Raw genomic sequence first — 27,765 nt, forward strand, 5'->3', positions numbered from 1 at the left:
TAGCTTAATTTTGTGTACATAGTTTTTCAGACAGCCTAATTTCTTGCTAAACACATCTGGAAACTCCTTCACCCAAACCCCCACATCTTCCGAAACAGACTGAACTGTGTGGTTATCCTTCAGCCTAACAGGTGGGTCTTCATTTGGATCAAGCAAAACTCTGAGATCACGTTGATGAAACCAACTAATTAAAGAGTCCCCTTTTACAGAGACGTACACTTTTGCTGGAATGACACGCTCCCTAAACTCTACTGTTCCCCAAAAGTAACCCAACAACTTGATTGGCTCGCCACCATAACCCTTAGGTAACACATCAGGTTTTAACAAGTCGACTGTCCCCTTTAAATACTGATCATAAAATATTTTAGGTATCAAAGTAAGTTTTGCCCCAGAATCAAATAAAATTTTGAGGGGTTTACCATTAACCAAGATTGACTCTACAGGACTATCAAAAGACCCAACACTAGTTTGTAGAACCTGAACGACATTCACTGCTTCAGCACCATCTGCGTCACCATCACACCACACCTCTCTTATTTTATTTGTGTTATTCTTCACCCTGCAACATCTAGCAAGATGACCAACTCTACCACAGTTCCTACAGAGTATTTTCCAGGCAGGACATTCCTTGTTATTGGCCATGTGACCAACATTCCCACAACTAAAACACTTCCCAGCAAATGTTTTCTTTGACTTTACTGATTCTCCACCAACTTTACTGTCAGTGTTATTGCAATGTATTACTTTCATCCACGCTCCTTCATCCCTTGTTGTGTCAAATACAGTAGAGTCTTTTCGAAGTACCTCAACACATTTCTTGGAGTGTTCACAGGTTCTAGCCAACACTAGAACCTCATCTAGAGATGGGTTATCCTTTTGCCACATGCTCTCCTTTGCTTTTTCCAAGGAGCAGCCAAGCATGAATTGATCCCTCAAACGTTCCTCATAAGAATTTCCAAAAGCACAGGTAGAAGCAAGCCTTCTCAGCTCAGTAATATATTGTTCTATTGTTTCACCTTGGCGTTGCATCCTTTTTCCAAATTGGTATCTTTCAAGAACTGTACTTACTTTTGGTAAGTAATGCAGGTCCAGTTTATTTAGACAAATATCAAATTCGTTGAGGCCAGTAGAGTCTGTATCTGAAAGATCAGGAAGGTTTTCAAAGACTTCTTGGCCCTCAGTGCCTAAACAGTGCATTAAAAGTGAAGTCTTCCTTTCAGCACTTAATGAAGTGCCACACACCCTAGCATAGTTGTTAAAAACCTTTTTCCACTTTTGCCATGATATGGGTGGGTCACCAGGAGAGGTTAAAAAAAACGGTGCAGCAGGAACATTCTGCATGATGACCAGTGAAAGAGAACTCCACAATCGGCAGGTTGAGACAAAGTAACTTTAAATAGTTTAAAAGGGCAAGCAATTAGTTAAAGCTGTTTAAACCAGAATTAGGAAGTGGCACCGAAATCGATGATGAACCCTCTATTGCAGAAACGTGACTACCTATATTGCAGAGAAATAAACAGGAACAGATGAAGGCTGTCTGTAGGTTACGGTTACCTGAGCAGACTGGCCTCAGTAGAAGACACAATATGTCAATGAGCGTCAAAAGTTGCTGTTGTCGGGGTGCGCGTGAGTTCCTGGTGAAGTATAAACCTCTAGCACGAGACGCGTTATTTCTATGGCTGCTGTTGCTAGGGTTGCGCGTTTGGCTCTCGCTCGCCGAAACTCGAGGGGTAACTGAAGCCAATTAAAATAAAATAAACACGCCAGCATGAAATGAAATACCTGGGCGTGAACAACTTGACAGAGAAGATCCACAGACGTGTTGTCAGGGCTCTTGGCCCTAGTACAATAGAGATTAATCCAGAGCTGCCTACCGTTCCCCCTCCGCAGACTCCACAGAAGCCAATCAGTTCCACTTTCACCTCGTCGCCAATGTAAGAGGGGCGGCAGAGAGGTAGTCACGAACAACACCAAAAGTTAAATGAAGTGGTGATGATTTATTTAAGTAATACGCCAAACGATTAGCCCTACACCAACCAACGTCCTCTTCTCTCCCCTTCAACTGTCGCTCTCACATTCCACAAGCTGCATCTCGAGCAAACACAACATTCTCACCTTCGTCTTGTGCCAGACGCGCATGCACCCAGATTCCTAGGATACCACAGACCCCCATAGTGATTTGGAAAAGGAAGCTTTAGTACACATGGTTTGGCTTCACCCTGTGCTGATTGATCTTTGCAGGATATATCTGAAATCAGTTATTAAGACTTAAGGTATAAGATCAGTAGTTGATGCAACTTGTTTTAGAGGCACGACACTAAAGTGGGTTGGTCATAATACAAATGCGTTGGTCGTAATATAACATTTTAAACTTTAGCAACCAAAAGGGAAAATAAATCGTTTGGGTCTGATATACTGTCAGAGGCTATAGGATATAAACTTTTGTGTCTTTTATCTTGCTCTGTTTTTACTGTCATATTCATGTTTTATATATGTATTTGATGTATTGTATGTGTTTTTTGAGAGGCTGAGACAATAAACTATTTTACTGATGAACGTGGCCGTCTCTGCATGGCACCTCCCATACACTTTGCCTTCACCTTTGCTGTTTTGCTGTTTTGCTGAATTCATTTGTGTTGGCCTTAGGTGTTTGTGCAGACTCCCTAAAACAGGTTAAAATGGCTTACACATGACAGGCATATTTAATTTACTTATAGGTCACTAGTAAAGTGGTATACCACATACTCAGGACATGTAAATTAGATGCTACTAGGGGGCCTTTAGCACTTATCATGCCACCCACTGACATAGCCCCTTAAAACATGTCCCAAGTCAGCCATTGCTGCCTGTTTGCAGTGCTAAACTGCCAATTCGACTCTGCAAAATAAACCCCTGGTCTGGCCAGAGACTCCCTTTTCAATACATATACATCACCCACATGGTAGGCCCTAAAACACCCGTATGGCAGGGTGCATTGTATTTAGAAAGGTGGACAAGTACTTTTAAGTTTTAAATGTCCCAGTAGTGAAAAACTCACAAATTTGTTTTTGATTACTGTGAGGCCTACTTATCCCTTAGGGCAACATTGTGTTACCTCATTACATTTAATAAGTGATAACTTTTACTTGGGAGCAGGTATGAATGTCTCATCTGGTGTTTACGACATTGTAATGTAAAATGATATTAAATGGTAAAGTCGGATTTTAAGTCATAATTCTGAAAATGGCACTTTTTGAAATTTGGCATTTGCTTGTCTTAGTCATTTGGTTCCTGCAGCATGTACCATGTGTCACATGACTAGGTGTAGTTGGCATTTGGCCTTTGTGTATTCCTTCCAGACAGCCACAAACTAGAGGGACTGGGTGTTGGCAACATGTGCCATTTAAGCAGGATGTGAGGACAAAGATGTACACAGCCCTACTTGCACTTCAAAGACCCTGCCTGATCTCATACATAAATAAATTCACTCTAACCTATTATACGCTCAGATAGTCTGGGGCCATGGCAGTGAGGCAAGAGATTCCGGACACTTCTGTGGGGGAAAACTCCAGCAGTTTCTTCCATCTCATAACTGGAATCAGGTATAAAAATAGACCCACTCTTCAGTTCACTTCTGGACTTGCAGTAGGACTCTCAGAGGGCTGCCCTGCTGCCTGTGGCCTGCTGTGTACATCAGAAGACTGCGCTTCTGCCTGAAGCCGGCCCTGTGCTCTCATAGGACAGCCTGCTACTGAGATCTGCATTTCTGCTTGAACCCAGGGCTTCCAGAGTGACTCCAGGGTTCGATTGGCAGGCCTCCTGATCAGAGCCTCAAGGACAGAAAAGTCTCTATCCATCCTGGACACGCACCTGGACCCAGCCTGGGTGAGTCTTGACCCTCCAAGTAGTGCAGAACCAGAAGTGGTTGGAAGTGGTGCTAACTGTGTCCAGATAGGCCAAGTGAAAATCTTGAGACCTAGAACATTTTCTGCCAAAATGTGCCCTGAGAATTGAGAGGATACTAGGACCTACCTACTTGCTGATCCACCTAATGTGCATTGCTAGTCTGCCTGACTTTGCGGCAGCCCCCGCTATGTTTTTTTCTCTGCAGCAACAAATGCTGTTCAGTGGTTCCTCACAGAAGGGGTATTGGGTCTCCCACAGCCTTCATCAGCTACAGCTTGCAGCTTTGTCCCTCTGGAGATTTTTGACTTCCATAAAATTAACTAAGTGCAAACATCAAGAGATTCACTGTGACTTTGTCTAGCGGCTCCCCGATAATGATGCCCCCTTCTTGGACACGACCGGCTGCCTTTCCCTGCTGAACTTTACCTTCTCAGACATTTTTATTTAAAAAATATTCTAAGGGGCCAGTCCCAACACTGAGAAGTATTGGTGCTTCATTGACGAAGCAGTCGAAGGCATTCACATTTGGAAGAATCAAATCCAGCAGACCTGGGTGTACATATCCCCTCTCCTTTGGGCTACCATGGGAGGCCTGGGACCGGGTACAAGTGTCAAAGCAGTTGTCCACTCCTATCTCCCCCCAAACGCCAATCATTGGCAACCCAGAATTCCCACCAGTCTATCAGGGTAACTCATACATGCCATGGCAGCTCGTCAACTGTAAATGAATAGGCGGCATTCTCGCTCATACAGGGTTAATGACATTGTCCCAGATACTATAAGAATATGGCATACCCTTAACCACGGAATGGCAATATGTAGCCATCTGCCACTGGGTCCTGCATCCTTCCATTTGTCTGCATGCTAGTTGTCCCCTATTACCCTTTGAAAAGTGGCTCATCACTAGGCATATAGACAACATGTCCAAATGTAACACTGCCTTTAATATCAGGGGCCTCATGGCATTCCTAGATGACCGCTCGTATGATCAGAACAAAGTGGCGGTGCTAGCAGTTGACATTGAGAACGCATTCAACATCCTTGAATGGGGTTATTTATATGATGTCATGGACCTCATGGGAATAGGTCCTGGCTTTGTAGCCTGGACACGACTTTTATATACTAACCACATGGCCAGAGTGAGAATGGGCCAACACATCTCAGAGAGTTTTGCAATGGAGAGGGGCACAGCGCAGGGCTGCCCATTGTCCCTCCTGCTGTTTACCATTGTGGTTGAAACCCCTGGCAGCATTAGCTAGGTCAGGGACACACTACAAGGGCACCAGGGCTGGGGATACAACACAGTGGATTGCTCTGTACGCTGATGATCTCCTTATGCAGGACATGGAAGAGGACTAGCAGGGGGCCAAGTCTCTACTTGAACAATTTGCAGGGGTGTCTGAACTAAGGGCAAATTGGTCCAAAACTAAGCTCCTCCCCACTGGAAAAGGCAGGTATGTGAAAATCTGGTATTAGAATTACATATTCCCTAGAGCTCCCTATTACCACCCTCCCATTGCTGGGGGCTTGTTTCAAGATGTTGTTATGATCCCCTTTGAGACATCGATAGAGGAGTTGGGTTACAGGGGGGCACTTCCTGCTTCATGGGGTGGCCTTGATGACCATCCACAGACACTGAAGAATGCCACTCACACTTCTGTTGTTCCTATGTCCTTCAGGCATCAGGGACATTTTGGATGAACACCTGCCTTTATTGTTATCTGCAAACCAAGATCCTTCGGCCCCTTGATGATTTGAAAATCAAGTGGGAGGCAGACCTGGTGATCCCTCTTCTGGAGAGAGCATGGGAGGTCATAATGAAGAGATACCCCCAGGGTCTCCAGAAATGCAAGATTCAAACTTATCAGTTTGTATATCTTGCACAGGGCATATCTGACCCCAGAAAAGATCAATAGATTTTTTTTGATACAATGGAGGTGGCGTGTCCTCGATGTAAGACTGTGGGGGCCATCTTCTTCCACATAATATGGTCATGCCCATTTCCGACCCCGTTCTGGACCGAGGTCATTGGTCTTTTGGCAGCGATTACGGAAAAGCAGGTCCCCACCACCCCAGCCCCATGCCTCCTACATTGGCTTCCCCATACCTCCAAAAACAAGGTGACAGTAAGTTTCAGGGCCTGGGACTTATACTCGCCAAGCGACAGATAACTAGAAACAGAAAATACCCCAGGTGGCCAGGCTTTCTTTCCTGGCGCCGTGAATTAGAGAAATGGGCAGAATGTGAAGGGGCCATCCTACATAAGGAGGCACCCAGGGTAGTGGGAGGAATGGACATTGTACAGTCATCATGGGAGCTAATATTTGCTAGCCTAAAGGATTCGGACTTATAGAGGAGGAGCCATAGTTTTGTAATTGGTTGACGCTATAGAGCCACTGTAGACAGAAGAAACACCATCCATCAGAACTGTTGTACCCTTATCACTCTGTCGATGTTGCTTTCCATCCACCGACTCAGTGGGGGAATTTGGGAGGGGAAAGGGCAAATGGTTTACACCGCAGTTGGAATAATTGTATACTGGAATGGTCTGGTTATTATGATTCACTATGAGATAAATGTAATTATCCAATCATTTTTCCATATCATTATGGAATAACCATTACTTCCATTGTCCATAAATGCGGTTGTATGTTTTCATATTGAAAAAGTCAATAAAATCTGTTTTAAAAAATCACTAGACATACAGACAAATGAATGCTTTCTGATATTTACACCTTCCTCATTACACCACAGCCCCACACTAAATCGTAAGCAGAACTGCGTTAGGAACAGGAGTGTGAGTGTTCCTTAACTCCCAGAGAATGGGCTGACATTCAGAAGAGGGGTAATACCTCAGCTCGCAGTGCCTCTGATAAAGAAACGCTTATTAAATTAGCACACTATTGGTATGACACCCCAACGTGCATGGATCAGTGGAAGCAGGATAGGGGTGCGTGCTGCTGGAGGGGCTGCCGACAAATGGGAATGCTGACCCATCTTCTCTGGCAGTGCCCTAGACTCCCTCAATATTGGGATGAAGTTCTGGGTGCCACTGATTAAATGTATGATACAGAAATTCCCAGATTTCTGAGCTATGTATTGCTAGGTCTCCCTAATGCTCTCACCTATCCCTTAAAATCTTCTAAAGATGGACTGGCTCTATAAATTTTGGAACCTCTTAGATATGGAAAAGTTAACCACTGTGGCTGACCAAAAACTGCCTCAATTCCATAAGACCTGGGCCATTCTATAAAGTTCCGTTCCCAGGAGATCAGGGAATTCACTTGTCCTGCATACTTACATCCACTCCATCTCACATCTGCAGACCATGATTCTGACAGAATTTCCCATATAGAGGACTCGTCAATGGTCTAACTACAAATACATCATTATTTATGGCACGCGTGAGGTAGGGAACTACTACAACTAGTTAGGACTACAGTCCATTCCCCTAATTACCCTCTAGGTCTCCCTCCCTCTTTTTTCCCTTATCTTTTTTCCTTACCACTTATATGCATCTTACTATTCCTCACTGGCCAGTGGATGTAGGTCAGTTGTTTTGCACTGATGTTCACCAAATTAAAACCCAATAAACAGACTTAACCCTAAAAAATATTCCAAGTCCAAAGACAAGCAGAGACTGGGCCCAATACAATTGTGTATTCGAACCCTTCTGCAAAATGTGAAGAAGGCGGGCCTTTTTCTCTACCATATCTCACAGATATACATTGGCTTTGTGCTTAATGGGGACCCCCTGAAGGGTTGGGAGTTATGCCCCTAGTCCCGATAACAAGGATTGTTAGACCTGGCATCCTTAGCCTGGTCTCCACTAACTTTTTGCCTCTGCTTCCCATGCTTTGACTGTGTGCTTGACTCTGTTTTTGCTGTTTTCCGTACTCTGGACACTTTACCACTGCTGACCAGTGCTAAAGTGCAAGTGCTCCCTATGTGAAATTGTATGTGTAATTGGCTTTTCCATGATTGGCATATTTGATTTACTAGTAAGTCCCTAGTAAAGTGCTCTCGAGGTGCCCAGGGCATGTAAATCAAATGCTACTAGTGGGCTTGCAGCAATGGTTGTGCCCCCCACATGAGTAGTCCTGTAAACATGGTCCACACCTGCCACGGCAGTGTCTGTGTTTGCAGTTTTTAAATTGCCAATTCGACTTGGCAGTTGCACCCACTTGCCAGGCCTAAACCTTCGATTTTAATACATTGGAGGCATCCCTAAGGTAGGCCCTAGGTAGCTCCATGGGTAGTATGCAGTGTTTGTTCAAGGTGAGACATGCAGTGGTGTGTTTTACATGTTCTAACAGTGAAATACTGCCAAATTCTGTTTTCACTTTTGCAAGGCCTATTTCTCTCATAGCTTAACATGGGGGCTGCCTTTAAATATATTTAAGTGCAGTTTCCCTTTGAGAGCAGATAGAAATGTGGAGTGTGGTGTCTCTGAACTCACAATTTAGAAATACGTTTAGTGAGGGTAGTTTTTAGATTGTCAATTTGAAAATGCCACTTTTAGAAAGTGTCTCTCTTAAAATGGCACCAAGAGGAATTATTTAGATATAGTGTGCATACATACGTTGGAATTGTTGTACATTTTTTTTAACTTCCTGAAACCTATTGAGTAATATATAGAATTTTCATAATACGGAGTTGTCTTATTTACTAATTGACGACTGGTTCATATGTATGCATACTATATCTAAATAATTCCTCTAGGTGCATTTTTAAGTGAGACATTGTCTATACCCAGTTCCTAGGGGAATACTGGTTTGCCCCTAAGTGTGTTCATTCACTTTTAGAAAGTGGGCGTTTTCATGCATAAACCATTCTGTGACTCTGCCTGTTTGTGGATTCCTTGTCTGGGACAGACTGACAGTTGAGCTGTTTGTGTATCTCCACTAGACAGTGAGACAAAGGGTGCTGGAGTGTAACCTGCATATCCTGATGGGCCATTTGGGTTAGGCCGGAGGGAGAAGTGGTCACTTACACCTGAATGGACTATTCCTGCCCTCACACAATGCAGTCTCCAACCCCCTGGTGTGTGTCTGGTACCAGGCCTGGGCAAGGAAGGATCCTGTAAACAATAGAGACTTTTGTTTGAAGTTGCGCAACTTCAAAGCCAGAAAGGGGTATAAGTATTGAACCCAAAACTCCAGACTTTAGAACACTTCAAGGATTCAAGAGGAATCTCTGCCAGAAGAAGAGATGAAGAGCTAAAGGAGAAGTGCCACCCCTGCCTGTTACTGTGCTTTGCTGGGCTAAGCTGCAGTTGCTGCTTCTGCCTGAGAAAGGGGACAAAGAATGGAGTTTGTTGTATATTTCTGCTTGAAAGGTATCTCCAAGGGCTTGGACTGAGCTTGCCCCCTGTTCTGAAGTCTCAGGGCCATCAAAGACTTCCTCTGTCAGCACCTGGACTCCCTGCTTAGACTCCTGCCCTGCCAAGTGGTGCCTTATCCAGCCTCTGGGCCCTTTAAAGGAGAAGCAGGTGGAAAATCAAGAAAAAACAAGTGCACTGACTTTGGACGACCCAGGACTGGCGCTCGCTGCTACCAGATTCCGTGCTGTCCCCTGCAACTGAAGCAGTGGTCCTCGCTGGAGTGCGATGACACCACAGTCCATACAGCACAGCAGCCCCCCCGAAGTCCTCGCCTCCGTGAGTCCCGAAGTGCTGTGTCACCGATGTCCTTGACACCTGACTTCTATGCACCACACCGTGACCTCCGGATATCAACGTCACCGGAAGTGCGCGGATTGAACTCTTCATACCGCCTCACGACCACCGCTCCGAAGCAAAGACCTGGCACCTCTTTGTGATGCCTCTGCTACTTCGCTCCACAGCACCAGAACCAACACTGCACCGGATCCAGCGACGCCATGATCCCCACTCTGTGCACCAGATTGTTTCCTCATTTTCACAAGGTACTGTACCTGGGTGTCCGTGTGATTTGTGACTAGCGTCCTTAGCATTGGATTCTAGGAACAACTCCGTCACGACCCTGTGATATCACCAGTTTTGAAGCATTTGTGTTTCTAAGCGCTGTATTGAAGTTTAATCTTTTAAAGTTTATAACTTTGCTTGTGTATGTTTTTGTCATTTTGGTCTTGTTTTGCTCAGATAAATATTGGCTATTTTTTCTAATCTGCTGTGGAGTAATTTTGTAGTGTTTTCAATGTATTACTGAGTGTGTTGGTACAAATACTTTACACATTGCCTTTGAGATAAGCCTGACTGCTTATACCAAGCTCTCAAGGGGGCGAGCAGGGGTTGTCTAAGTGTGTATCTCCATTGCCCTGACTAGAGTGAGGGTCCTCGCTTGGACAGAGTGCAAATGACTGACAACCAGAGACCCCATTTCTAACATCGGTGACCAGTGGTGAGGAATGAACTTGTATTTGCATTTGACATACAGTGATTAAGGGTACACTACTGTTAGAAATGCAGTCTTTGGTTGGCAGTCAGGTTACCCGCTGTCCAAGCAAGGGCCTTCACTCTAGTCAGGGGAAAGGAGAATCACCCTCAGCTAACCCCTGTTTACCCCCTTGGTAGCTTGCCACTATCAGTATGCTTAACTTCAGAGTGCTAGGTGTGAAGTATTTGTACCAGCACATACAGTATCTTAATGAAAACACTACAAAATTACACAACACAGGTTTAGAAAAATAGGAAATATTTATCTAAACAAAACAAGACCAAAATGACAAAAATACACAATACACAATACACAAGACAAGTTATCAATTTAAAAGCAAAAAGAGTCTTCATGTAGTTTTAAACACACACTAACACTGTTAGCATGAAAATGTACCTTGGGTGCGTCAAAAATAACCCTGCAAGGGCCAGTGTCCGTCAGAAAGTGCTTGCGATGCGTCATTTCACTCGCAAGCAAGACCTTGCATCGTTTCTCCTTTCATCAGGTCGGAGCGCGTCATTTCTTCTCTCTGCAGGGGCAGAGAGAAGAAATCGTCGATCTGGTCAGCACTCTCTGGTCCGGGCAAGCCTTGCGTTGTTTTTACATGCTCCATGGTACTTGCGTCAGAAATCCAGCCGCACGATAATCCGAAAACCATGCAGCGCGGGTTGCGATCTCCCCAGCCTCTGTCAGCGATGCTGCGCATCGTTTCTCCAGCTCCGTGCATCGATTCTTCAATCTCGTTGCAGCCGAGCGTCGATGTTCAGCCACGAAGCTGGCGACGCGTTGATTTTTCAGCTGCAGATCGGAGTTGCGTCTATATTTTCCCCACATGGCATCCAGTGCGTGGATTTCTTCCTCTTAGGCTACCAGCTTCACCATCCAGGGTCCCAGGAACTGGATGGGCACCACTTGGCAGAGTAGGAGTCTCTCCAGAGGGCAGCGGAAGCACAGCCAACAGACTGGCAGTAAAGCCGCGGTCAGAAAAGGGGAACCGGCGGTTTCCCGCCGGTTTTCCCCTGGCCCAGGGAATCCTCCATGGCGGCGCCGCCATGGGGATTCCGACCCCCTTCCCGCCAGCCTGTTTCTGGCGGTTTTCACCGCCAGAACCAGGATGGTGGGAACGGGTGTCGTGGGGCCCCTGGGGGCCCCAGCACTGCCCATACCACTGGCAGGGCCCCATACAGATTTTCACTGTCTGCTTTGCTTTTCAGTCAGTGAAAATCGCGACGGGTGCCACTGCACCCGTCGCACCCCTGCAACTCCGCCGGCTCCATTCGGAGCCGGCTTCCTCATTGCAGGGGCTTTCCCGCTGGGCCGGCGGGCGGCCTTTTGGCGGTCGCCCACCGGCCCAGCGGGAAAGCCAGAATGGGCGCCATGGTCTCCTGACCGCGGAGCGGCCATTCGGCGGTAACCGCATGGCGGGCGGCGACCGCCGCCCGCCGCGGTCAGAATGACCGCCTATATGTCCTACCTTAACCATACACTTCACCCTGCCCTTGGGGCTACCTAGGGCCTTCCATAGGGGTGTCTTACATGCATAAAAAGGGAAGGTTTAGGCTTGGCAAGTTAGTACACTTGCCAAGTCAAATTTACAGTTAGAACTACACACACAGACACTACAGTGGTACGTCTGAGATATGATTACAGAGCTACTTAGGTGGGTGGCACAACCAGTGCCACAGACCCACTAGTCGCATTTGATTTACAGGCCCTGGGCACTCCTAGGGCATTTTACTAGGGACTTACTAGTAAATCAAATATGCCAATCATGGATAAACCAATCAAAAATATAATTTACACAGAAAGCATATGCACTTTAGCACTGGTTAGCAGTGGTAAAGTGCTCAGAGTTCAAAAACCAACAACAACAGGTCAGAAATATAGGAGGCAGGAGGCAAAAAGATTGGGGATGACCCTGCAAAAGGGCAAAAGTCCAACAACTACTATTTTCAGTGCAGACCATTACGTAACCAGATAGGAAGCATCTTCAACAACGACTCCTGAACAACGAAGTTGTAGAAAACGAAAGCGGAACAACACTTTCGTTAACCATGACTTCCTTGTTCAGGGCCTTAACCACGCATGTGCTGAACCACGCACATGTGTGGTTAAGGCACAGAAGAAGGGAGTCGGCTGAGGAGGACGATGCGATGAAGAAGGAGGTAAGTGGGGGTCAGGTTATTTTTAGTTTTATGGGGTGGGGGTGGTTTAGGGGCAGGGGAAAAGGGGGTCGGGGCATTTCTAGTTTTAGAGGCGGGGTGGGGGGTCAGGTATTTTTAGTATTTGGGGGTGGGGGTTGGGGTGGTTTAGGTTTGTGGGGTGGGGGTCGGGGTATTTTTAGTTTTAGGGGCGGGGTGGGGGTTGGGGTATTTTTAGTATTTGGGGGTGGGGGTTGGGGTGGTTTAGGTTTTAGAGGTGGGGTGGGGTGGGGGTTGGGGTGCTTTAGGTTTTAGTGGTGGGGGGTCGGGTGGTTTTAGGTTTTAGGGGCGGCGTGAGGAGTTACAGTAATTTTAGTGGTGGGGTTGGGGTGGTTTTAAGGGTGGGGTGGGGGTCACGTTAATTTTTAGGGGTGGGGGGGCAGGGGGGACACATGTTGGAACCATGCATGCCGTTCACTAATGCCTTTACCAGGAATACTTTTACAGCGAAAAATCGTTGTTAAGGCATTTGTGGTAAAGGCAGTAGTTTAACAACAAGGTTGTTGTTCCGACCTCATTGTTCAGGCATGCGTTGTTCCAGGATGCGTTGTTCCGACGTATATTTAACCACATACCACTTGTTTTTGTGATTTTGCTTTTTTTTCTCTTCTTGGACTCCATCTGCTTCCATTTTTTGTCTTTTGAGCTTCTCATTGGGAACTCTTTGTTCTGCCATGGAATTTTGCACTTTTGACTTGCCATAATGATTTGGAGAAGCTGGAGAGTTATACAGTTGACCAACTGAAACAGTTCAATAAGGATCTTTCCTCTCCCATTAGGAGCTCTACCAGGAAGGGGGAGCTGCAAAAGGTCCTGAGGGCCTGGGTGACAGCCAAGGAGGTTGGGATGCACACAGAGGAGGAAATTGAGGGTAAGGAGGTGCAAGATAGCTATGAGGGCATAGTAGAGGTACCTGTACTGCCGGGGGAAGTCACCAGGGCAGGTAGCAGTGTGTCCTCTAAGGGTCTGACTCCTGAAGAGTTGCAGAACAGTAAGGCAAAGAGGTTGCACAAATTGGAATTGGAGAAGCTCAAAATGGAGATGGATGAGAGGAGGCTGGCCATTGAGGAGAAGAAGATACTGCTGGCTCATGAGTTTAGTTTAAGGGAATTAGATCAGAGGAGCCAGTCTAGTAGAGATGGTGGCAGCAGTATCTCAGTGCAGCCTGAGAAGAGTATGCACATTCCTAAAGACCCGGTGAAGGATTATAAGAGGGAGGATGATATCTACTTGTGGTTTAAGATGTGGAAGCACTTCGAGGTAGAAGGGAGGGATACCTTGACATCCTTAGGGAACCTTCAGGGAATCACCTATACTATCATGAGGTACGCCCTACTCACAAGGTATGGTCTCACCCCTGAGCAGTACAATGACAAGTTTAGGTCCTACAAGAAGATGGAATCCCAAACATGGTTAGAATGTGTTGACTCTTTCTGCAAGTCACTGGATGGTTTGGTGAAGAGCTGTAAGGTTACAACTTATGAGGGGTTTTACAACTTAATTGCTTGGGATTACTTGTGCCGTCTTTGTTTTCCAGAGCTGCGCCAGCACCTGATTGACAGCAAGTTGACTGACCCCAGTAAGCTTTTCCAGGAAGTTAACCACTGGGAGAGTACCACGGTCCAAAGGAGGTATGGGGCAGAACACGCCAAGGTGAGGGGAGAGGATCGCCATGAGAAATCGGGGGGGGGATAAGGGTAAACAGGGGAAGTTCTCCAAAGGGCCCCAAACTAGTTCTCAAGGTAAGGATTCTCAGCCCCCCATTGAAAATAAGCCATGGGTCTCCACATGGAAACCTGCATAGAGGGGTCTCCATAAGTGTTATGCATGTGACTAGGTGGGTCATGTGAGAGACGATCCTAAATGTCTCAAGTGGACACCAGCACCCACTCGTGCTCAGTCATAGGGTTTGGCCACTGTAGCGCTTGGGGAGGAGTTGGTTCCAGGTGGGTGGGAGTCAGCTGAGATGGCCCTTGTCTCACTAGGGGACAGTGAGATAGTCCAGAGAACTCTTGTGCCTGAGAACATTAAAAAGTACAGGCAGTGGGTGACCATCAATAAACGGAGGGTGGAGGCTCTGTGAGGCACAGGAGCCAGTGTGAGTACTGTGAGAAATCATCTGGTGTCTGACGAGCAGGTAGTTCCCAAAGCACTTCACAAGTAGTTGAGGTAGACAACTCAGAGTGCCTGTGTGCAGAGTGGTTGTGAGTAAAACCATGCTTGTAGATTGTCTGCTTGGCAATGACCTGGAGGATTCCCCTTGGAAGGAAGTAGAACACAGGTCTCACTTAGAGATCTTGGGTCTGCCTGGGTGGATGTGTGTGTCTATTCAGTCAATGGCTGCCCAGCAGGGTGATCAGGAGACCATGGAGCCTGAAAGAGTGGCCCATGTGCCTGCCAGAAGGAGGAAGGGCAGTGGGCGCAGGAAACCCACCCCAGAAGTTCCCAAGGTCCGGGAGAAGGCTGAACCTGAGGGGGACACCTCCAGAGCCTACAGAGGAACAGGTGGCTGAACTGGGGGAGGTACCCGAGCTGAATCAGTGGCAGCAAGAAGGGGGACCCACCAGGGAAGCATTCTGTGAGGCACAGAAGGTATGCCCCACTCTAAAGGGGTTGCAGCAGCAGGCTGCAGACCAGGCGTCTGGCAAAGAGTCTGGATCACACTTGATCTTCTAGGAGGATGGCCTCCTATATAGTGAGTCTAAGGTTGTTGAGCCTGGGACAGCCCGTGTGCTGGTGGTACCCCAGTGATTCAGAGCCTTCCTACTGGGTCTGGCTCCTGATGTGCCTTTAGCTGGACATTTGGGGCAGGACAAGACATTTGAGAGGCTTATTACACACTTTTACTGGCCCCAAATGGGCAGGCACTCTGATGCGTACTGTAGGTCTTGCCAAACTTGTCAGGTAAGTGGCAAGAGTGGGGAGAAATATAAGGCTCCCCTCCAACATTTTCCTGTAGTAGGCACCCCCTTTCAAAGGGTTAGTATTGACATTGTAGGGCCTCTGGATCCCAAGACAGCCATGGGCAACAGGTTCATCCTGGTCTTGGTAGGCCATATCAACAGATACCCAGAATCCATTCCTTTGAGGTTGATCACTGTCCTATAGTGGGACATGCATTGATGGGGGCTTTTACCCGCATGGGCTTCACCAAGGAGGTGGTATCTGATAGGGGTACCAATTTCATATCTACAGATATGTCGTCTCAGTGGAAGGAGTGTGGGACGACCTACAATTTCACCATTCCTTACCACCCCCAAGGAAATGGTCTGATTGAGAGATTCAACTGGACTTGATGGGCATGATCTTGGGCCTGTCAGGGCTCTTGAGGCATAAGTGGGACGTCTTCTTGCCATGCCTTCTGTTTGCTTACAGGGAGGTGCCACAAAAGGGACTTGGTTTTAGCCCCTCTGAATTGTTGTATGGACACCCTGTGAGAGGACCTCTTAGTCTGGTTAGGGAAGGCTCGGAGAGGGCCTCCAGTAAGCCACCCCAGGATGTATTCAGCTACATGCTGGCTTTTAGAAACCAGACAGCACGCTTCAGGAAGCTCACTCAGGAGAACCTGGAAACAAGCCAGAAAGACATGAAAAGCTTGTATGACCACAATGCCACTCTGGTTGAGTTTCATCCTAGACATAAAGTGTGGGTGATGGCCCCAGTGGATCCTCGCATTCTCCAGGACAAGTGGACTGGGCCTTTTGAGGTGGTGGAGCGCTAGAGTGATGTTACCTATCTGGTGAACTTGCAGACTCCCAGCAACCCTTTGAGGGTCCTACATGTGAACTGCCTTAAGCCTCACTTTGAGAGGACAGAGGTGACAATGCACCTCTCAACAGAAGATGGGGTGGAGGAAGAGAGTGATCCTCTTCCTGACCTCCTGTCAGCTCTGTCAGCTAAGGAGAAAGATGGGTCAGTGGAGGGTGTGAACCTCTCCCCCTCACTGACTCCACAGTAACAGAGGGACTGTCGCCAGGTGTTGGAACAGTTTGCATCCTTGTTTTGCTGGGTTCCAGGGGTCACTCATTTGTGTACACATGACGTGGACACTGGGGACAGTCCACCTGTGAAACATAAAGTTTACAGGGTGACTGAAAAGGTTAGGGCCAGCATTAACGATGAGGTATCAAAAATGGTAGCTCTTGGGGTTATTGAGTTTTCCAGTAGCCCTTGGGCCAGTCGTGTCCCAAAAGCTGCTGCACCTGGTGCCATTCCAGAACTCAGGTTCTGTGTGGACTACCAGAAATTCAAATTGGTCACGAAGACTGACATGCACTCCATCCCCTGAGATGATGAGCTCATTGATCGGTTAGGGGCTGCCAAATATCTAAGTACTTTTGATTTTATCTCTGAATATTGGCAGATTGCTCTTACTGAGGGGGCTAAGAAGAGGTCTGCATTTTCTAAACCAGATGGGCACTACCAGTTTAGGGTGATACCCTTTGGGATGGAAAATACCCCTGCTACCATTTAGAGGCTGGTTAACCAGGTGTTGGCTGGGTTGGATGATTTCAGTGCAGCCTACCTGGATGACATTGCTGTGTTCAGCTCCACTTGGGAGGAACACTTGCAGCACTTCTGTAAAGTGTTAGAGGCCCTCCGGAAGGCAGGCCTCACTATTATGGCTAGCAAGTGCTAAATAGGATAGGGCTCTGTAGTGTACTTGGGGTACAAAGTGGGGAGTGGCCAGGTGGCATCCCTACAAACCAAGATTTACACTGTTCTGGATTGTGAACACGCCAAGACAGAGACTGAGATGAGAGCATTTTTAGGTCTCACAGGTTACTACGGGAGGTTTGTTAAGGGGTATGGCACCATTGTTGCTCCCTTAACAGAATTAACTTTCAAGACGCATCCAAAGAAAGCAATCTGGACTGAGTCTTGCCATACAGCTTTTGATACCCTGAAGGCAGCACCTGACTTTGCTCAATAATTTTGCGTGCAGATGGATGCTTCAGAGCAGGGTGTAGAAGCAGCGTTTTCACAACTACACGAAGAGGGCCTAGATCAACCTGTAGCCTTCATCAGTAGTAGTTTACATCCCGGGGAACATAGGTGGAATGCAATTGAGCATGAAGCTTTTGCTGTGATCTCAGCACTGAAGAAGCTAAGACCCTACTTGTTTGGGACTCACTCCCTTATTCAGACTGATCACAGGCCCCTCAGATGGTTAATACAAATGAGGGGTGAGAATCCAAAACTGTTGAGGTGATTCATCTCCCTACAGGGAATGGACTTTACAGTGGAACACCGCCCTGGAAGAGAACACACAAGTGCTGATGGTCTGTCCAGATTTTTCGCCTTAGTGATGAGAATGCCCATGAGGTTGGGTAGTTCTCCCCACTTTCAGCTGGGGAGGACGTGTTAGACCTGACATCCTTGGTGTTGTCTCCCATAATTTTTTGCCTCTGCTTCCCATGCTTTGACTGTATGCTGGACTCTGTTTTTGCTGTTTTTCTTATTCTGGGCACTTTACCACTGCTGACTAGTGCTAAAGTGCAAGTGCTCCCTATGTGACATTGTATGTGTAATTGGCTTTTCTATGATTGGCATATTTGATTTATTAGTACGTCCCAAGTAAAGTGCACTAGATGTGCCCACGGTATGTAAATCAAATGCTACTGGTGGGCCTGCAGCACTGGTGTTGCCCCCCCACATGAGTAACCCTGTAAACATGTCTCAGACCTGCCACTGCAGTGTCTGTGTGTGCAGTTTTAAAATTGCCAATTCGACTTGGCAAGTACACCCACTTGCCAGGCCCAAACCATCCCTTTTTGTACATAAGGCATCCCTAAAGTGGGCCCTAGGTAGTCTCATGGGCAGGGTGCAGTGATGGTAAAGGTGGGAAATGTACTGGTGTGTTTTACATGTCCTAACAGTGAAATATTGCCAAATTCAGTTTTCATTGTTGCACGGACTATCTCTCTCATAAGTTAACACTGGGGCTGCCTTCAAATATCTTTTAAGTAATGCTTTTCTTTCAGAGCAGAGAGAAATATGGATTTTGGTATCTCTGAACTCACAATTTAAAAATACAACTTTTAGTGAGGGTAGTTTTTAGATTGTCAGTTTGAAAATGCCACTTTTAGAAAATGGGCATTTTCTTGCTTAAAACATTCCGTGACTCTGCCTGTTTGTGGATTCCTTGTCTGGGTCAGCCTGACAGTTGGCTGTTTGTACACAGTGACACAAAGGGTGCTGGGGTGTAACCTGCATATCCTGATGGGCCATCAGGGCTAGGCTGGAGGGGGGAGTGGTCAATTACACTTGAATGGGCTGTGCCTGCTCTCACACAATGCAGTCTCCAACCCCCTGGTGTGTGTCTGGGGCCAGGCCTGGGCACAGCAGGATCCCGTAAACAACAGAGACTTTTCTTTGAAGTTGGGGAACTTCAAAGGCAGAAAGGGCTATAAGTATTGGACCCAAAACTCCAGACTTTAGATCACTTCAGTGATTCAAGAGGAACCTCTGCCAGGAGAAGAGATGAAGAGCTAAAGGAGAAGTGCTGACCCTGCCTGTGACTGTACTTTTTTGGACTATCCTGCAGTTGCTGCTCCTGCCTGAGAAAGGTGAAAAATACTGGACTTTGTGGTATATTCCTGCTTGAGAGGTATCTCCAAGGGCTTGGACTAAGCTTGCCCCCTGTTCTGAAATCTCAGGGCCATCAAAGACTGTCTCTGCCAGCACCTGGTCTCTCTGATGAGACTTCTGCCTTGCCAGGTGGTTCCTTTTCCAGTACCTGGGCCCTTGAAAGGAGAAGCTGGTGGAAAACCAAGAAAAAACCTAGTGCACTGACTTCGGATGACCCCGGACTGATGCCACTGCCGGATTCCATGACGCCGCCTGCAACTGAAACCGTGGTCCTCGCTGGAGTGCAATGACCCCGCAGGTCCGACGCAGCAGCAGTCCCACCGAAGTCCGTGACTTCCAAAGTGCTGTGTCAACAACGTCCGTGACACCTGACTTCACCACACCACGCCGTAACCACCGAATATTCACCCCACCGGAAGTGCGTGGATCCAACGCATTGCACCAACGCTGCCTCACCTCCAACGCTCTGCAGCAAGGACCCGGCACCTCTTCGTGACGTCTCCACTCCTTTGCTCTGCAGCATCGAAACCAACACCGCACCGGATCCAGCGAGGCCGCGATCCCCGACTCTGTGCACTGGCTTGTTTCCTCATTTTCACAAGGAACTGTACCTGGGGATCCATGTGACTCTGTGACCGGTGCTCTTAGCATTGGATTGTCGGAATGACTCTGTCACAATACCGTGATATCACCAATTTGAAGCACTTGTGTTTCTAAGCTCTATATTGAAGTTTAATCTTAAAAAATTCATAACTTTGCTTGTGTATGCTGGATTTTTGTCATTTTGCTCTTGTCTTGCTCAGATAAATATTGGCTATTTGTTATAACCTGGTGTGGATTCATTGTGTCGTGTTTTCACTATACTACTGTGTGTGTTTGTACAAATACTTTACACATTGACTTTGAGATAAGCCTGACTCCTTGTGCGAAGCTACCAAGGGGGTGAGCAGGGATTATCTAAGTGTGTATCTCAATTGCCCTGACTAGAGTGAGGGTACCTGCTTGGACAGAGTGCAAACTGACTGCCAACCAAAGACCCCATTTCTAACAAGCATTTTAAGCACAGCTGAATCTAAATAGGTTACAAGTTACTGTTAAAGGGCTTTCAATTTTGCAGCCAAATGTGATTAGGTTTTAGAAGTAAGCACAGAGAAGCATGTTGCAGTCAATGGATGCATCTCACCATTTACATAGCTAGGAAAGTCATGGTGTCCTTCATACTCAAGCATGTTACCTGTGTCCATCCCACTAAGAAAGACATGAGTAACCAGTAGCCATACCTACTCATGAAGGCTCAAGAACACTCTCTGCTCCAAGGCCAATGAGTCCTTTTCGTCTTTAGACATATTTCCATTATTTATGCTTTTTTTTCAGTTCTGTTCCAGCTGCCACTTCAGTTATACTGAAACTGCCAGATTTCCTGGGGAGGTAAATATTTTATGTAGATGGGGCTAATCTGTGAAATTCAACAGGTTTGCACATTGGGTTATTGTCTAGATGTTTAGTAAGGAGAGCGCCTGGTGCGACCATCCCTCAAGTGCAGAAGTTGATTTTGAAACTGTTTATGAAAACCAACAGATGCTGCTTACTATACTCTTAGAATGAACAGAATAGCATTATGATCGAACCAAACTTCTTTGCCACGTGATGCGATCATGATCTCAAAACACTTGCTCAGGGTGATCAGTGTAGCTACAAAAACATCTTTTTATCTTGTTAATGCGCATTCAAGAAAGGAAACATGTACAAAAAATATTGAATTTGAGGTTTCAGCATTAACCAAAATAATATCAAACATCTTAACTGTTCTTCACTACAAGGTGTTAAATGGAGAAATACGGTTCACTGGTTCCCTGTAGAGAAAAAGCTGTTGACAAGAAAAATGCATGATGGTTTAACCGACCTGGGCATTATTATCCGAAATATTATTATATCATTATTGTAGAGAACTATTTTATCACGCAGTACCTTTTTTTAATAAATTGAAAAAGACACGAAACAGAAAACTTTGAGAAGCCCAAGAAAGAATGAGCAAGTCATAGGCTCAGTGAAGAAGGGACAAATTGTTGCTGGAAAAAAAGTGAGGATAAAAATCCAGCACACAAACAGATAGGTCATCTTATGATACCTCTGGAAAAGTGTGTGATAGCTGCTTATGAAAAGAGTCTCTGTATTTACAAAGTCATTTGTAATAATGCATTCATTTCTGTGTCCTATAGGAGAAAACTACATTCCTATTAAGTGGCTTTGTTATGCATATCCTTAATTAAATCCAGGCCCAAATATGTCGCGAATTTGAACCACGGCAAAAACCTTTATAAGAGAAAAAAAAATCGAATGTAGTGACGTAATCAGTCACCTAAATAAACCGTCCAGGGTCACAGTAAGGTTGCAGAAGCCTTGCTCCTCATTTCAGCAGGAGACCATTTGTTGTCTTTGGTATTGGGTGTGTTGAAATTATTGAGTGTTCTGCCTGTTAACTTAATTACTGGATATAAATGGGTTGTCATTAATATCAGATAGATGTCCATCTCTAGGTAAAACTCCCTCACAGGTATCTTCCGGGTCCAAACTTGCCTTCCAAAGGGACCTATAGATGTCCGTGGTTTGCAGAGATGATCCATTGAGGGCAAATTCATCATCAACATCATTACAGCTGCACTCTTCATCGCAGCTGCAGATTGAATTGCACATACAGTCTTCATCACTACATTCTTCATCAACATTCCACTCTCCAAAGTGCTTCCATTGTTCACTGGTCTCCTTTGCACCTGGCACTTTCCACTCTTGCGACCACCACACGCTCGTTGTAACCGATTCTTCTTCTGACTGTGTCTCTTCAGGGGAGGCAGTAGAGAAGTTCCTTGAGTTCGTCTGATTCAAAAATGCACTGCAGGGTGGCCTTTCTGTAGAGTGATTCTCACACGATGGATCTGGAAATGAAGAACAACAAATTTAGAGGAACGTACAGATGAAGAAAGTGGGGCATGGGAGATTGAGTCCATATGTGTGTGTGCCTTTAAATATATAGATATAAATAGAAACACATAAATATATATATATATATATATATATATATATATATATATATGTGTGTGTGTGTGAAATATATATATATACACATACATATAGACAAATATTTAAATATATAGATGCCGATATAGGTATCTATATAGATATATAAATCTATATTTACAGAAATGAAAAACAGAAAATTGAAAGGTGGCAGATTTCAGCCAGATCAAGGAAAGGAAAAGCAGCTTGGACGTAAAGAGAAAATGCACATCAACTATTACAGAGTAAAACTATACAGTGGCATTGTCTTAACTAGGGTCCGGACACATATGTCCAAGTTGCAGCCTTTTTTCAAGAGGACTGTGCTTTGAATCCCAGCAACACTTCTTGGCCACATTGTGCTATTGTATTCTTCTATATCAGTTCCCATATCTTACTAGGAGTGCATTGGTGCAATTCACTTGTGCTCTCTAAAAGCATAAGGCCTGTGACCAGGGCCACTGGGATTATGCAGCCGGTGAGGAACCAACTATGTGGCGAGGTTGACTAAATTATGCTGCATGAAAAGGCAAATTATGTGACATAATTCGCTACATTTTATGATAGTATTAACACATAATTTTGGCATGTTTACTCATGTTAACAATTTCTGGGCAGAGGTTTCACCTCATTAGCAGAAGTAGGAGTAACATGTGTAATTTGCTGCAGAATAATTACGCAACATTACAGTAAAGTTATGTGAGATTAGTCAGAATTACACGAAGAGTGAAACCCAGCATTTAGCGCTATTTTCTTTGCACAAAACGCACCCCTGCATCGCAATTGGACCCGAGGATCCATTTTGCTGTATGAAAATAGCTCTAAGTTTTACAGTACAAGAACAGCAGCAGCAGCCAGCAGCTACTCACGCTCTGTTGCTGTGCCCTTGCAGTAGGCATTTTTGCCTCAGACTACTCTTAATTATGCAAGCCGGCGTAATTGCATATTTTTTTGTAATTTTGTGTCACAAGAGCAACACAAAATTACTGAAATTATTGTGATTACTCCAGGGTAATTAAAAATTCACTCAGGCCTACTCCTTTGTACCATTTTGACACCAAAAAGTAGAAATAAACAAAAGAAAGTTAACAGGTCAATCTTTGTTAAGGGCATTTCATTATGTGGCAACACATGTTGCTCCGTTTTTAGTAACGCTTGATCCGTTCGAGCTAGAAACCTTTTTTTTTGCTGAAATCTGTATATTATGCAGTAGATGATGGATTGTATGGCTTAATCAGAAAATCCAATTCCCGCGAAAAATGATGCATCTGCAAAATCATTTAATTCCTGTGGCTCTACCTATGACTGGAGATAATACAGCCAAGAAGTAAGCATGTGTCAATTACACATGAAGAATATCTAAGAGAAAAAGCTGTCAGAACCCATTATCTTGAGTTGTTTTCAGAAAATTGGGCATTGCACTCTAGTGATTTATAAACTTTCTTTTAGCGCATCACATGCCACTATAGAATCCATAGTGGCTCATAGTTGCATAAAGATTTGGGTATATCTATTATGATGTTGCTTAAGATTTATAGTAGATTTATTTTCCATGGACAGGATTTCATATTTTTTGTTAGTTTGCGAAGAAGCCTTAGCCTCTTTGCTTGTTTTGAGGATGTAGCTACAAATTAGGTTTTGAATATTTCGGGATTCTGTTACATAATGTTTAAGAAGAAAGCACTGACAGGTCTAACAGCAGAGTCTTGCCCGTGAACATCAGTTATCTAAGTGGGAGGAAGCGTTAAACGAGCAATAATGCGCAGCGAAAAAAACGTTAATATGGGGCCAGCAAAGAGTAAAAAAAAAAAACATTGATCTATGAACTCATCTATTTACCAGACAGAAGAGCGCTGACACCGACTTGTCAGAATAACAAGAGCACAATGCTTCTGTCACAACCGGTGGACCACACTCATTGCTTAATTTGAGCCGGTGGCTTCCGGTGCGCAGCAGGGGCGCTTCATGGTCAACACCGGGACTTATGACAGGGTGGAACATAGCGCTGCTTGTCTGATTATGTAATGAACAGAACCATAGTAGTTTCAAAATGCTCTATACATTAAAAATGACTAATACTTGCCACCCAAAGCTATACGAATAACTTGGTTGGCTGGCATTAGTCATTTTTAATGTACACAAATTCTGAATTGTCATTAGTATTGCTGACAGAGGCAAAGGGTGGTCCCATCTGTACTGGTCTCCCGGGGGCCCTGCACTTATTTATTTGCAAATTAAGTACTGACCACACTGCTCTGACAGAGCTGTCTCCTGTACCCACAGAGCTGCCTTAGCACTTTACAGTCAGCCTTCCTACACCCTTGCACTGAGCCAGTACAGTGGCTGGGCTGAGTTTACACTGGACTGACCACAGACCTTCTAGAGCTGCAAGAATCCACACCGAGCAACTGGTCCTCTCTCAACACACGCCATCCAAACCTCACCAAAATACATCCAAAAACGTTGCTAGCTAGATAATCTGCAATGGTTACATCAACTGGTACTTGGGCATGCTTGTGCTATTCGCGGTGAAGGATAGGTAATACAAACATGTATACAATGGCACATCAAATAGTTTATTGGAAATAGGGCACAAAACATAGCGCTGCTACCCCTAGCCCATTAGGGTGTGTACAGTTAGCATTTTATCACAATACCATGTATGATCGCTGTTCCCCCAAAGAGGCCCAGCCTTGCCAGGTCACCCCTTAAGAGACCTTCTGGCCTCACTCCTCCCTCCTCACAACTTGGGGGCCATAAACCAGAGTTGGACCACCCTCAGCAAGTACGGAGGCCCCTTTAGACCATCCTTCTACCGGGCAGGGGAGCGACGCTAGAAAGCTGTCCACCCTATAGTCGCCCTACTGCCACGTGGCCAGCCACAGTCTGCCAGGCTGAACCTAAGCCATTGATGGGCATTCTCTGACAGCCTTCCTCCTTGTTCGGTGCTAGGTCCCCCTCTAACTTGGACCCCTTATCCTGGTCTCTATAGCGTTTACGGTGCAACCAGACACGTGGAAGTATTACGTCTAGTAGGCAAGGTGATACGCCCAATTGCTGGGAACTTTTAGTGAGGTCAGGCGTAAAATACAAGACTATCACTCACTCGCGCATCCCCTCACATAAACCGAAAAGTGCCATGTTTTATTTACCTCTTCCTCGTCCTGTCGTTTCTAACAAGCTGTCACCCTTTTCTTCCCGTTGCCAGGGTTCAGAGGTCGAGGATCTATATCCGGCAGTTTCCCCCCAGGATGAGAACAGCCGGTAGGTCTCCCAGACCTGAGGCTCCGGGTCCGGCCCTGTTCCGCACTCGTCCACAAGTTGCATGCACCGGTGCTTCCCAGAGCAGTACCACTTTAGGAGGCCGCAGGAGCAGTAACCCTTGCCCCAGAGGTCGGGCTCTCGGCAGCAGCAGTCCCAGGCACAGCAGTGGCCCTGGCGCTCGGTGGAGGGCAAGTCCGCAGCAGGAGAAAAAGGCGCTAGCAATTCCTGCTGCTCCAACGAAGAGGAACTCCCCTGCTCCGTGCCAAGAAGCCCGCAGGACTCTAGCACAGCACTGCGGCCGATGGCAGAGTCTTCCTGGGTCCCAAAGAGACAGCTTCTTCCCTCTACACTGACACGACCCTCCATCGACAGAGGGCGATCCGATGCACGACTCAGCCAAGCGATAAAAAATGCAACGAGGCAAATGGAGGAATGTGGGGCAAGTCAGGCCCAGTTCCTCTTATAGTCGCAGCTCTGCAATCAAAGGGCAGGCGCCCGGGGGTGGGCCTGCAGCTTTCTCCATACAGATATGCAAACTGGATTAGCCTTCCCAGATGTAAATTGAGGATTCCCCTGGGGGGGTGAGAGCTATCCAGACAGGTGGCAGGGACAGCCTTTGTTCTAAACAAGTCTTTCCTGACCTACCAGAGAAGACAGCGACCCTGACATTACCCTGATCAGACAAGTTCAACCCGAGCGGGCACTGGTGTACTGTCACTGGACGCCCCACGCTCGTTTCTTTGACACCAAATATTGATTCAGTTGTGTTGTATACAGGTGTGTTTGTTTACATGCAACTTTCTTCGCGGGGTTTCTGGCGGGGGATCTCATCTTCAGTTTGTTGTTGGTTACGTTTTTTGGAGAAAGTGCCTTGAAGCCCTGAGTTGACTGGTCACATTGGTGACCAAGCCACCTCAAATAGGCTTCCTAAACGGCCCTTTCTAGACATACAATGTTTGTAATATTCTGTAGGTGGCGGTGAATGGCCTTAGTAAACAGAACTCATATTGTTTTTGTCTTTAGGAACATATTTTACGATACTGTTAGGCTGCCGATAGGAGCAAGTGAGGCCACGGTGCTCTGCAGTTTAGTGCGAGATTACAGGGTCTTTAGCTGATGGCATGTTCCGATAGAACACATATCACTGGGATTTTCGCCTGGTGCTGTGACTGAGTGTATTTATTCCTTTAGTTGGTAGAACGCACAACAACATAAATTCTACCAGTAACGCTGTGCACCTTTACAGAAATGGTGCATAGGAACCACATGTTTGCGCTAGTGAAAAAGTATTTGTTGAATAATAGTGCAAAGAAGGCAGACCTGGCTAGTTTTTGAGAATAGTGCAGCGAAAAGTGAAAACGTTGGTAATTTGCTAATTTTACATGTGAGTAAACAACATGTCATTACTACTTAAAAATCCACAAGACCACCCTTTCAGCCCATTATACAAACGTTTGCCTTATGGTGACTCGCAAACGTATATACAACTTGGCTGCAAATGTGGTTTTGCAATCTATTCGCCAGTACGCACCAGGAAAAAGCCCCAACCCTGGGTATCGGTAATCCCCTTATGATATTAGCTTCCAGTATTACCATGCGTTATGGAACGCGGCCCACAGAATGCTCGTGTGTATATGGAGGTCGAATGAAAACACAAAGGTCCCACCTATGTTTTTTCCACTGTGGAGAATGGATATTTAACATGCCCAAGGAACAAGACAATGATGCAGGAGCGACTCTGACTCATCGTGATGCATAGTCGTAAAAATAAAGTATCCCACTATATAAGACAAAAATAGGAAAATATTTGCCAAATATCATTAAATAACCAAAACAGTACACCACGAACAGTTAAGTGTGCTGTGTTGAATTTTGAATCAAAAATTAAAATGAATGTTTTGTTTGACACAGTAACATAATATTCATTCAATGTTCATAATAATAGTACGTTAATGACAACCATCTCTGGTATGGGGTTCATTCTTCTAGAGTTATATACCCCGAAGCAGTGTCAGAACAGTTTGCAGACCTGTGTCAGCCACTTTGTTATGCCTACGTGGTGGAACTGTATTGTTTCAGTATATTGCTCGATGAGTAGAGTTGTACCCCTTTCAGGTCCGGTTCCAGGAATTTATATCTGGATGGGCCAAGGGGGCGTTTGGGTGGGTCAGTGTGTGCTCAACTTTCAACAATTCCGGAGGTAACCTACAACCTGGGCTTTGGTGCCACTACACATGCTGCATCATTGGCAGGTAAACCCCTGTCTCGTCTTCCCCAATACACACCTTCCCACTGCAGCTTGCCTCAGACATGTGCTAAGCTCACCACCGGGCTGTTTTCTTTTTGGAGGCATG

At 45.8% G+C, this 27,765-nt stretch overlaps 1 protein-coding gene across 1 annotated transcript; it reads right to left on the reverse strand.

Annotated features, from left to right (window-relative positions):
• Positions 1-20,782: 20,782 nt before the first annotated feature.
• On the reverse strand, positions 20,783-25,856 carry LOC138258587 (uncharacterized). The gene is made up of 2 exons (XM_069205950.1): positions 25,300-25,856; positions 20,783-22,026 (listed from the first exon to the last, which is right to left on the reverse strand). Exons 1-2 carry the CDS (start codon positions 25,775-25,777, stop codon positions 21,575-21,577), a joined length of 930 nt encoding a protein of 309 aa, XP_069062051.1. The 5' UTR covers positions 25,778-25,856; the 3' UTR covers positions 20,783-21,574.
• Between the last annotated feature and the right edge of the window lie 1,909 nt (positions 25,857-27,765).

Source organism: Pleurodeles waltl, chromosome 9, assembly GCF_031143425.1.
Source record: "Pleurodeles waltl isolate 20211129_DDA chromosome 9, aPleWal1.hap1.20221129, whole genome shotgun sequence".
In the NCBI taxonomy this organism is placed as follows: Eukaryota; Metazoa; Chordata; class Amphibia; order Caudata; family Salamandridae; genus Pleurodeles; species Pleurodeles waltl.

Bases quoted from the DNA above. Each gene is read 5' to 3' on its own strand.
- LOC138258587 (XM_069205950.1), bottom strand. From the start codon at position 25,777: ATGGAGGGTCGTGTCAGTGTAGAGGGAAGAAGCTGTCTCTTTGGGACC. The intron at 22,027-25,299 runs GTAAATAAAACA...CTTCATTTCCAG, and splicing joins AACGACAGGACGAGGAAGAG to ATCCATCGTGTGAGAATCAC.